The sequence below is a fragment of the Oryza brachyantha genome, chromosome 2 (assembly GCF_000231095.2).
Source record: "Oryza brachyantha chromosome 2, ObraRS2, whole genome shotgun sequence".
NCBI lineage: Eukaryota > Viridiplantae > Streptophyta > Magnoliopsida > Poales > Poaceae > Oryza > Oryza brachyantha.
Window position 1 is genome coordinate 13,900,852 of NC_023164.2, and position 12,976 is coordinate 13,913,827.

Below are 12,976 nucleotides of genomic sequence, written 5' to 3' on the forward strand. Positions count from 1 at the left end.
ATTTTCAAATAAAACAAATAGTCAAATGCTAGACACGTAAATCGAAAGTTTGTCTTATTTCGAAACGGAGAGAGTACAATTTTAGTACGCACAAACAACACAGAGGCATGGAACGACCACACGGTCCAAAAGTCTACACAGAAGTGCGTCCACTGCCAGTGAAGGGCCGCCATCAAACATGCAAATGCAGACTCATTTACCCGGCCCAAACCAACCCATTATCGTCATTACTTTGCTGGTTGGCTTCACTAGGAGGCCAAATTCTCCAGTCTCCCAGTTTTGGTTCAATGGACCACTTCAAACTGCAAAATAGTTTTACTCCCATGTTGAACAATTCTTAACGGCGACATTTTTCTTATAAGAGTTGATATTTTGACCATTGGATGATTGTGACGAAATTGGAAACTGATGCGTTCATAAATTTTTCGTAAATAAGCACCGATAATTTTCACAGTGTTGAGGTATGGGTTTGAAAACCGATACATGTGTGGAAAAATATTAATATGGAATGTTTATAGTTTCTAAATCAGACCTATATAGTTTTTTTAGATTAGTTATTGTAGATATTTTCTCTCATTAATTTAGATACCTGACTAGTTGCATGTAACTAAATTCAGATTCGTTTTTCCCAAGGGTATAAATATATCAGTCTTGGGTCTTGTAAAAGAGAATCAATCTCAATATAATTTTGGCGCATCGTCACATTAGTTTATAGTTTTTATCGGAGTGAACTCTTGACAAGACTACATCGGTTTAGTTTAACCTTCAGTACACGGGTAAATTCTTGATATATAGTGATTTTATCAGTGAGATTAATATTTTCTTGACTCAGTCCAGTATTTTTATCGACCTTATACAATAACCGATTATCAGATCAGTCTCGATTGAAGCTGGTTCTTATATCTTTGATCTCTTTGCTATACTGATACGCTATCTTATATGTTAGATTAAGACAGTCTGGTTCAGCCTAATATTTTGATTGAAATGTATGTTTTTATCTTTGATTTATATAGCTTGATCTAAGTTCTATATGTCTCTTAAATTGTGCTGATCATTTACTCTGAGTATTTTAATCTGGTTCGATAACCGTTGTCTATTATTATTAACCTTAGAGCAAGTTCAATAGTATAACCAACTACTTAGCTCCAATTTATCTATAGCCAATCTAATAGCCAATTCATACCATAGTTACCTACAAAATATCAATACATGGTCCCACATGTCATACACACATTTTGTCTTAAAGCCCGTGTGTAGCTAGCTATAAATTAGTAGCTCACCTCTCCTCTCTCCCCTCTTAACTCTTTAAAATATGCTTATGGATGGCTTATAACCTGCTATTGTACATGCTCTTATATTATCTTGGGTAGGTTCGATCTATATAAAGTTATTACGATTAAACAACATTTATTAGACTATTTTATCTTGCTCTCTATTGCATCAGTGTTTTAGCTGATAAGTTATCTTATTACTACGCATATCGTGATGTACGTGTGAGGGAAGTAGTAGTTTTTTTTAAGGATGGGAGGATGCTACATGCGTGGATGAAGGGATGAACGACAGTGCTTTTAAATTGGTAAAAATGCATTATTTTTTATTTTCCCTGATGTGATCTACCATTTAACTATTTAATAGTCTTGGTTGTTGTGTTTCGATCCTACGCTAGCACATGATACAGTACATACTAGTTTTACAAGAGTTATTTTCGTTTCTGAACCTTTCGCCACCACGGCAAGTGGTAAAATAATCTGTACAGCCTATTGTGTTTCCCTGTGGTAGATTTTAGTTTGATCTTTCTCCCTTAAACACCCATCTATAGATCCACTCTAATCCGTGTATAAGGTTGGGAGATACCTCCCAGGCACCATTTAAAACACATCCCTGACGATGTACATGAGGGGAATAAAGGCTTTGCTTTGATCTGGCACACATCTCAGTCTGGAGGGCTGGGATCTTTCCGATCTGAAAAAGGGGAAGCGCTTCGTAGGCGTCCGGCACTGGCACGAGCACGACATGTGCCTGTGCGGTACTGCCGCACGCTGACACCAATTCAGACATCTCCCCTTTCTCCTCCCGCGTTGCAGGAACCGGTTTGATTCCCGCGGAGCGGCGCGACGCGTGCCGTCTCTGATCATCAGTCCGTGTCACCGACTCACCAACGCGCGGTGGCGGTGCGACGACGCGACGGTACGTGGTGGCCGCGTTCCCGGTTCTGTACACGGCGCGCGGATGCTAGTAGTACTACTGCCAGCTTCTGCTTTTGCACAGGGTCACCACGCCGTGTCGTCTCGTCTGCCGCGGCCTGCAGGAGTGCAGGTGAGAGGGGGGGTGCTCGACGTGGCGCCTCGTCTCGCCCTTCGTATGCGCGTGCGTAAACCCAGCACACACAACCCCCCCTCCACAGCTATAGCTGGGACCTCTCCGCTCACATGCGACCATATACTACACCGCATGCAGCTACGACACCACCACACCTGGCGCGTCTCGTCTGCTGCGCCGCGTGCGTACGTACTAGCTAGGCTAGGCTCCGCTCCGGTTGAAACCGATCGATCGACCACCGTTGCTTTTAGCTGTAGCTACAGACACCGGCTCGATCAGTTCCTTTCTTGTGCTTAACCTCAAACACCCAGACATGTTCGACACAGCAGGCAGAGGAGGACAGCACCGTCTCCGTGTGTGAATGTGTGTCTGTCTGGGCACGCCCACAAAAGGGGTGTGTATACGTACGTGCAGCCAAGGCAAGGAGGCCGCCGGAGAGAGACCCTCCTGCTTTCGCGGGGACACCCTTGTCCGCTTCTGCACGCCTGCATATGCCGCTGCCGCCTTACTTGATCGACCTCCACACACTTGTCCCGCCACCCTTCCTTCCGCGCCCCGTTTTTCGATCGCGCCAACGCTTTTCATTCCTAGTTGCATACGCGAACGTGCATACAGCTTCTTATGTACCGTGTAGCTAAGACGGTAATTAAGGATTTTGAAAAAGGATTTTGAAACCTTCTTCATACTGTGTTTCTGGAGACTATGGACTCATAGAAATGACGTGATTTTCAATAATTTGGAACCATCTCCGACAAGGCTACTAAGACAGTGTGTTCAAGATGTAACGATGTGGGCAGAACGCTTTAAAATAGAAGATCGCTTTGTAACCTCCAATTGAAAGGATGTATTGTGCCGAGCTATAGAAAATACGGCAAATGTACCTTCTATTTAATCCGTTCTAAATGCAGGTGAGGAATCTCTCCCCCCGGTGAAAATTCAAAAAAAAAGACGGTAATTAAGCCAAGACAGAAAGGTCACGTATTTACAATTTACTTATGCTTGCAGTAAATCCAAATTTTATTATTAAACTGCATGAATCAAATGAAGCAAGAGCATCGACGCGACAGGCCGGTCGATTGCACGTACACCCACACCCCCTCCTCGCTCTCGCTCAGTAGCTAGATTCACAGAACACACACTCCATCGGTCGGTCGACCGATATCTCTGCATGCATGCAACACTCCGTCGGTCGGACACTCGGACCAGCGAGCTTATGGACGAGCCAGGAGAGTCACGCGCCAATACCGTCCGTAGATCTGGCCGGACTACACATACGCCAAAAGGGGGTCACCTAGCTACGTACTAGCACGTACGTGTACATACTGCTTGTGTGTGTGCTTGTGTACCACCAGCTAGCTACTTCTCGCGTGGAAATTAATTACTAGCTACTACTTCTAAACTTAACCGGACTACACTTCCACGACAATGGCCATGTCAGGCTTGATGATCTGCTCCGGCCTGAGGAGGATGCCGTGATCGCCGTCGTCGACGTCAACACCGTCCGTACGGTTCGCCTCCTCGTCCACCTTCACCTCCACCACCGTCGGGGCCGGCAGCGCGTCGTCGATGGGGTGCACCTCCGCGCCGCAGCTGGCCCTGCCCTCCGGCGGCGCCGCACCGGCTTTGGCGACGATCGTCGTCACCTCCTTGACGTGTTCCGGCAGCTTGATCTCCTGCCCCGCCGCCGCGGACGACGACGACGATGCTGGTGGCTTCTTGGTCCGGTACGCCATGTACAGCGCCATCTGCGCCACGCCGAATACGAAGCCCAGCACGTTGGGCAGCGCCACGAACACGTCCTTCTTGAGCAGCCCGTACCCGAACCAGATCACCGCGCTGAGCACCAGGAAGAAGGACAGCGAGAAGGGCATGAACTCCACGCTCTTGGTCCGGATCACCAGCCTCTGCACAGGCACCAACCAGAATCAAAAGTAACCAATCAGATGCTGCTGCCTGTTCGATCGAGCGATTGCTGATTAGCAACAAGTTAAACGGGTGACTGTTGCTTACGATGATGCTCAGGGGGGCGGCGAAGACGCTGAGCGAGACGGCGACGCAGACCCAGCCGAGGACGTGGACGCGGAGGGCGCCCTGCGGGAGCAGCAGCGTGACGAGCGCGATGAGGCCGAAGAGGCCGACGTTGAGGCCGAGCAGCATCCGGGTCGTGAGCATCCGGGTGCTCTTGGCGGCGTAGGCGAGGTACATGGCGAGGTAGACGGTCTCGATGACGCAGCCGACGCCGTTGATGGTGACGAGCAGCTCGGCGCCGGACTTGACGAACGCGTAGTACATCCACAGCATGCAGCTGAAGAGCGTCACCACGTACGGCGTCGACTGGAATCCCTCCGTCGACTTCTTCCGGTACACCCGGTAGAACGTCGGCCTGCACACCAAACGCGCGCACACATGGTTGGTTAAGCTGTTGCTCAACTTGCCAATGATCAACAAATTAACAGCAGTTTCTTTCGTGTGATTAATGGAAGTTAAACTCATGCTCAATCTGTGTCGTCTCAAACTCTCGATAATAGAACTGCACCTACCTACAAGGATGGACACGGTTACTCTACCAAAAGTGACGTTTTGGGAGATTTTGTTTCCCCTTCAGCTGGTTAATTATTGTGAGCCTTAATTAGTAGTCTTCAGCTTCAGAGTTATGTTGCCTTCAGGTGTAAGCATAATTCTAGAATAGTATATATGACAGCGACCGTTCAAGTATCATTGGCATGTGTGTTGCTTTTGTTTTTCCTACATACTAAAATACTATTATTCTTATGACCTACGTAACAAAGAACAATGCTATGCGTATATATGCTCGACCGAAACTAAGCAGTGTTGAGGAGCTTACAGTGGTGAAAGGAATACCATCAGTGAGATTATGTTACCTGCAAAAAAAATCAAACGCAGGACAGAGGTTATCAGTGATGTCAGCCAAAATACAAAAGAAGAAAACAGAGAAAAGAAGTGCAGGGTGCATGGTAAAAGGAGAAACAATAAGGTGTGTACGCTTCTAACTAACATGCGTGATGGCTCCCTTTCTCTGTATGGAGTAACCACCTGATTAGAGCCTAAAAGTATTGTTTTGGCAGTTCCATTTATTCAGGACAGAAACGCTAGCTCCGAAAGAGATTGAGGAAGAAACACTACTATAATTGTTAAGGTTACTAAAGCAACAGAGGAGATTTGTCCAGTTACCTAACCAAACTTAGTTAATTCTCAATGGTTGTTTAAATCTTTACTCTGGTCTGCAAGGACATTGCAGGCTACAAGCTGTGGTTGTGAGGAGTAAGGTCGATATATGCTGGCATAAAGCGTCTCCAACAATATGGGAGAACATGCATGCACTGATGAACCAATCAACAAAGTAACAGAGCAAGACAAGATAGCAGCTAGGAGGATCGCTATATGCATGAGATGAATGCAGCATGCATGAACATGTTGATGCTCGTGTATGTATATATTGTTACCTAAGATGCCAAAGGTGAAGGCCCAGGTGTTGCGTTCCATGGACAAGAAGGCCATATCGATCTTCCTCCAACAAAAGATAAAAATCTGAACAAAACTTGATATAGGAGATGCTAGCTAGCTGAGCCTCCCTTTCTCCTCTTGCTCAATGGAGCTGAGAGATGCAGCACACACCGAGCAGTCAGCGGAGAAAGGAGGAGGAGCTAAAATCTGGTTAAGCAAAGCCAACAAGGTTCATGGAGAGACCTGAAGGGAAGAGAGGCTCCTATATATAGGGAGAGGGAGCATGAGCAGGAGAGATGGTGGAGAAAGGAAAAGAGGGCAGTAGTAGCAAGTAGCAACAGCCAGCAGCAGCATGTGGGCCCCCCACGGGGTCGATCATTGCACACTGACTTGTCGCGCGATGCGCCTGTGCAGGTACGTGCAGCATACGCACCCTCCTGGAACGGGAAACCCTCAGAGCCAGCCAGCCATGGCATGCGTTACATGTACAGTATATACAATGTACTGATAGTTGTTTTCTTCTCTTTTTTTTTTCCTGGTATGGAGTATGCACACACTATGCCGATTGCCGAAGAGGGTAGCCGTGTTTAATGGCAGCAACGCCCTGTGACATGTCAAACACCAAACCTGCAGAGGCGTCCGGCTTAAGCTCCTCCCACGGTATCGCTGGCCGTTTCCATCTCTACTTTCGAGAGACTGTGTGCACAGGGGCAATGCGATACGCGGTGTGTGATGCACCCCCCAGCTGTTTCACATGCAGAGCAGAGCTCTCCCCCGGCCCCGATGTCACCGGTTGCCTACTTGTCCTGCCTTTTTCGTTGCTGCAACGGCCGGCTCGCCCCTCCCCACGCTAGATTTCTGCGAAAGATACGGCAGCACCGAGAGGGACGCGTCGCGTACTCACTTGCGTGTGCGGCTGGCTGCGAGGCGATCCCCGCGCGACCGGCCGGTTGTGTGCTGCTCGGTCACGGTTGACACAGCTGACAGCCCAACATTTTTTTTTGTACGTACTCCAGCGCGCTGCCACAAGAGACTCACCGCGACCGTCCGTCCGTCCCGCTAAAATCTTCGGCAGCGCGCGGTGCGGCGAGCCGTGCCCGTGTGACAGGCGGCCCGGCCGAGCGACGCGGTCACGTGACACATACTTTCTCGTCTTTTAGGTTTTGTTTACACTTATAACCTAAAATTTTAATTTTAAGACTTAAATTTAAAGCCTCCGATAATTATAAACACGTATATAAAAGTTTTATTCGTAAATTATTTTTCTTTTATAAATACATCGTTTGTCTTTTTTCTACCAATTACCCAAAAAATTAGCCCCTGATATTTGCTTATGTTTATAAGCAAAAATTTAAAATTTTAATCTTAACTTTAGAGTTGATTTTAAATTTTTTTATCATAGTTTATTTTCATTTTTGTTTTTAAACTGATAAGAACACATATATAATAGTTTTATTATGAAAAATAATTGTCGTTTACAAATATATCATTTAGTTTTTTTTAAAAAAAAGACAAACAATCAGCGCATGGTACTTTTGGTTAATCAGTTGCATGCAAAATAATAAGCATGATTAGTATATAATTAATTATTAATAATTACAGCTTGGAAATATATATATATATATATATATATATATATATATATATATATATATAGTATCTGTATAAACTATATTTGTTAGCTGTTTAAAAAGCGTGTTAACAAATAACGATGATTAGACCAATCAAAACTCTTTAGAGCACGCCCGTAGGCGTGGTTGCTTGCTCGCGCGTAAGACGTTGGTTCGATCGGGGCCGTGGCAACCGAGGCTTTCGGGAGTTAGGCGGCCAGGGGCGTCCGCACCGAGCGAAAAAGGGCCGAGGCGCTCTTTCTGTGCGCTCCCGAGCTTAGATCCGTCCCGCGCCCGGTTGGTTAACCCAGTTACCAACTGATCCAAGAAGCTTCTCGATCCTAGGAGCTCGCATCTCAATTCTCAAACCCGTTCAATCAATTAATCAAACAACCAATTAATAGTGATGGCATAGCTTGCTTTGCGTAACCCATTTCGCGGACGGGTGTTGTGCATAAGTGGTATAGATCGAGCGTTTACGCGGAATTAAAAGCCTCCGCTTTTCTCGAAATGAACTGCGAGCCAGCCAGCCAAGCTAGCATCACGGCGACGGTTCGACGCTTTTGAGGTAAAACAGCAGCGCAAGTCAAGCAAATCATTGGAGATTATCCACGAAGAAAACCCCAGGTAGGTCGACGCCGATCAGACTGACGAGCAAGCAAAGCTAAAGCTTATGTCATCCCTATCTTTTGATTTTTATTTATACTTACAAGTTAAAATTTAAAATTACATTTAAAGTTAATTTTAGGATTTTTATTGGAATTTAGTTTTCAGTTCTAGCTTTTAAATCGTTATGAACATGTATATAAAATTTTTATTAACAAATTATTTTCTGTTTATAAATATACCATTTACTCCCTCCGTTTTATCCTCTGTTTTATAATGTAAGATGTTTAACTTTTTTAATTGCAACGTTTGACCATTCATCTTATTTAAAAAATTATGAAAATATTATTTATTTTGCCTGTGACTTACTTTATTATTAAAAGAACTTTAAACACGACTTGTCATTATTTATATTTATACTAAATTTTTAAGTAAAACGAATAATCAAACGTTAGAACAAGAAAATCAACATGAGGTAGTATAACTTTGCTTTAAAAAAAGCCAAAAATGGTCCAATGTGTACCTGGCCCCGTTTCCCGCGGGGGCGGTTTCCAAACCGAACTCCTCCTCCAGCTGCGCCCGCCATCGTTGCGCTTGCGCGGGATGCGAGCCAGCTCTGCCTGGACTTGCACTGCCTTCCTCGTCATCACGCACGCAAATCATTAACGTCGCGCGCGCGTCTGGCTGGCGGCAACGCATCTCATCCCGATCGATCGGTCCGTCGTCCGAGCGAGCCGGTCGAATTCGCGTTTCTGCTGCGGGTTGTAGCTCGCCTGCCTGCCTGCCTGCGCGGATGTCGTGGCGTGGCCGTTCCCAATCATGGAAGGAGAAACTAATTATGGTTTCGGAGGCGGACGCGCGCGGTGACGTTGACCTGACGCCCCGCGCAGCCGGCCGGGGGTGGAGTGGATCGCGTGCTGACCATCCGCTTCCCTGCGTGGTTGGCTGGAATTGCTGGATCGCGCGCCTGCGCCTGTGTGAGACGGCGTCCAGGACTGCAGGCGTGAAGGGTGTGAGACGCAGATGAGCTTTGGCTTGGCTGGGCCGTGCATATCATTGCGCCCCCGGCTGAATGATTGTGGCGCTAATTAATGACACCCTCCTCGTCATCAGCCGTGCGGCTTGCTGTTTAGCGTGGCACCAGTACTACTAGCACAGTGTCAGTAGGCGATTGGGTTGGCTATGATTAGCGTCCTCGAACTTACTAGAGTTATGTAGAAGGCTAGAAGCCACGTACAGATGCTGTACTGTATGTTCTCCACTCTTTAATTACTACTATAGTACCATAACTGGTTCTTTCAGGGGAAAAAAATCTGGTGTCTACGGGCTCGCAAGATACTTTACATTATGATTACACTCTATGAGTTATGACAGTTTTAAGGCACGTTTGTCATTAACGCATTGTCTAGGCATGAGTATTTTTGCCAAACTGTACAGGCGGTCCCCTCTGACAGAGTATCTCTAAATTAAAGCAGCGATCCAGAGAGTGGAATGATACAGACCGATGAATACTTACGTGAGTATTACTTTACACCTTTGGGGCCTTAGGGTGGGGGGCGGGGGGGGGGGGGGGGGGGGGGGGGTGTTTAAGGCGAGGAGATCAAGGTTCGGACCGGTGGCGGAGACGCGATAACCACGAAAACCACGATAAATTTAAATTTAAAAAAAAAATTCAAAATTGACCAAAACTATGGCTTGGAGATGAGAACCGCGCGATTTTACGTAAAAACCTCGCGGTTTTGCAAAAAACACACGGTTTGTTGATAAAACCGTTCGCATTGCAATCCGAGGTTAAAAAATAGAAAAAATCAGGAAAATTGTGTATAATTATAAAATAATAGGAAATAAGAAATATGATATAATTGTAACATAGTTAGGACATATTGTTCAAAAACAGAAAATTTTGGCACTACATCTATTGAATTAGGGACATTAAAACAATTATGTACATGACAATTGATAATTGACAATTAATATATAACATAATTAATATGCATGACAATTCACGTAGTAACTAAAACCTATAATCTTCATTCTTTAAAACATTTTTCCTACAAAGTACAAACATATGTATACAAATAATTTATTTATGACTAAGAACTATTGTTACACATGAAAGTCACTGCAAATTTGTTACACATGAAAGTCACTGTAAATCTATGTACATCTATTGTTTTCCCACGCTGCAAATTAACCTCACAATACATATTCAAAATATTTCACAAAATTTCAGCTCTACATCAACAAAAAAAACCCTGATGGTTTTTAAGGCGAAAATTCATTTTTCTTGTTGTTCTTGTGTACAAAAATGTTTATTTTATCTATTACTTTCACCAAACATATCTATAAACCATTATTTACCATATACATATTTTTTCTAAATTTTCTTAAAATTTTTGAATTCAGCTAAATTTTATTCAGCCATACCGCCGGAGCACGCGGTTACTGCGGTGGTAACCGCGTTTTTGTTTACCCAAGAGGAGATCATGTCGATCGAGTGCATGCATGGGTTGCTTGCCTGCTTGCTGGTACCAGACTGAGGCCGCTGCCATCACATCACCCATGACCATGAGGCCACCACCATGATCGGGTCACGAGAAGGACGTACGTCCGCGCGCGGGAGCACACCCGGGCGGGCTAGCTCCTGCACCCTGCAGTGCGTGTGTCCGTCTCAAAGAGCGGGTGTGCTCCTCCCGGCCGTCGCGCGTGCAGTTGCAAAAGGAGAAGCGGCCAGCGAGGGGCAGACACGCCTCTACGTGGACGCGGCCGGCCGGTCGCTCTCCTCCCTCCCCGTCCCGTCCGGCTCCCTCCGATCCCCGCCGCACCGACCCATCCACCCGGCCGGGGCGGGACACGGGTCGGACCGGGGCGGAACACGCGGCCTGCGCTTTGGATCCCGCGGTCTGGCTTGCTACAAAGAGGCGCACGTCGGCGCCTGCCCGCGACCGCTCCGGCCGCCCGCCCGCCCGCTCGCAGTCGCAGCTCGCTCCCATGTGAACCCTCTGCGCGACGCTAGTCGGATTTCTGTTTCCTTGTCTTGTCTCCCTTCGCGCCTCATGTGAAAGCAGCGGCCACAGAATTTCTCTCTCGAAAAAAATGTTGTTCCGCTATGCGTCGGCGAGATATATTCTTTTTCGTCTCCCTGAACCATACCATTTGTAGCTGCGACAATATCTGTAGCGTCGTTAATCAGAAAAAAACATTTACAATATCATTTCTAAAACCTTACATTCCCTCCGTCATAATACTACTTTCTTTGGTTACATAATACTTGTTGTTTTGAGCTAGAATGCAGTCCCCATATGAATTTTACATAGTTAGAAAACTTATAATATAGAAACAATGTAATACAATTATATATTAACAAATATATGATTTTCATTTAAGTATTTTTTTGAGATTAATATTTCCATGCTTCTAAAGTAATAATATTTAAAAAGTTACTTATTGTCTAAGTTCTAAAAATTTGATCTTAGATTTATCCAAAACCATAAGTATTATGGAATCGAATGAAGTACTACATATTTCTAGCTATAAATTTGGATAAGCACATGTCTTAATATATCATCTGTTTTTATTTGACCTGGTTGCATTTTCAATATTTGTTTGATCATTAATCTTATTTAAATTTTATACGAATATACAAATTTATAAACTATGCTTAAAATATCTTTATTGATAAAATTAATCACAACAAAATAATTAATATAATTAATAATTATGTAATTGTTTTTAATAAAATGAATGGTCAAACATGATGTCAAGTTAACGGTGTCATGGAGGTAATATGAGTCAAAAGCTACTATATTTTAAAAGGGTGGAGTAACTAATGGTACTACAATATACCTCTAACTTAGCATATTTTAGTGAGATATTGTCGAAATAGAGGTAAGATGAGATGGAGGGAAAACGTAGCAGTTTTTCATGATGGGCATGGTTCTCAATGAAGTCTTGGCGCACCTAGTTTTAATTTTGGAGACTCAATATAAATTAAGACTATGTCTCAATATAAATTAAGACTGTTGAAATTATGGATGTTATTGTTGTTTATAAGTGATGTGGAGTTCATTAAAAAACCACAATGACCAGAACCAGTGGTATATCTTTTTATATGCTGTTCAGTTTAGCTACTATGGTTTATGTAGTTTGTGGTATGTCTTTTTGTGTGCTCTTCAGTTTAGCTATTATGGTTCATGGAGTTTGTGTTTCAGTAGCCAATTTTGGGAGAAGATCTCTTTTCCTTTTTTTGAGCCTCTTCCTTGAACGATGGTTTCACGGGTGGGGTAGGAGTTGTCAGGTGTGTGAATCTAGTTGTCACGCCCAGAAATTTACACCAAATTTCTGAACAATAGCATGTATTAAATCTCGGTCCAGAAATCAGCCCGAGTACACACTATGACAAATTAATACAGAGTTCCACGACTTAAAAACAAATGAAAACAATTATCTATCGAAATGCAGCGGAAAAAGAAAAACAAGACTAAACCATCTAATCTTCAGCTTCGGCTGGTGATGACGGCTCCACATCACAAGCATTCTCGACGGCGGACTGAACCTCACTTCAACCTTAGGAGCAACCTTCTTCTGACTTCTGACTTAGGCTCTGGCACTTGCTCTGGTGGGAAAAAATTAAGCAAGGCTGAGTACAAACCACCGTACTCAACAAGTAACACCCAAGAGAGGAAGAATAATGAATGCAACAGGGTATCAAGGATAGACTAGGGTTAAATTGCACAAAGCTGCAGTAATTTAGCAAAACAGTAGATAAAATAGACTGAAATAAAAGTAAAGTAACATTTAAAATAATCATCCACTGTCCAATGTTACCCCACGTTGCAACAGGCCCAAACCACTGTCGAACGTTACACCACGTAGCGACAGGGTCAACCCTCTGCCCAACGTTAAACCACGTTGCGACAGACCCAAACCACTGCCAACGTTACACCACATTGCGCAGGGTCAAACCAGTTCTAAGA

General features: G+C 44.6%; 1 protein-coding gene across 1 annotated transcript; it reads right to left on the reverse strand.

The window, feature by feature from the left end:
* Nucleotides 1–3,315: 3,315 nt before the first annotated feature.
* LOC102707553 (bidirectional sugar transporter SWEET15) lies at nucleotides 3,316–6,008 on the reverse strand. Its single transcript, XM_006647200.2, has 4 exons — nucleotides 5,784–6,008; nucleotides 5,165–5,201; nucleotides 4,330–4,702; nucleotides 3,316–4,223 (listed from the first exon to the last, which is right to left on the reverse strand). The coding sequence occupies exons 1-4, from the start codon at nucleotides 5,836–5,838 to the stop codon at nucleotides 3,729–3,731; spliced, it is 960 nt and encodes a 319-aa protein (XP_006647263.1). The 5' UTR covers nucleotides 5,839–6,008; the 3' UTR covers nucleotides 3,316–3,728.
* Nucleotides 6,009–12,976: the final 6,968 nt, after the last annotated feature.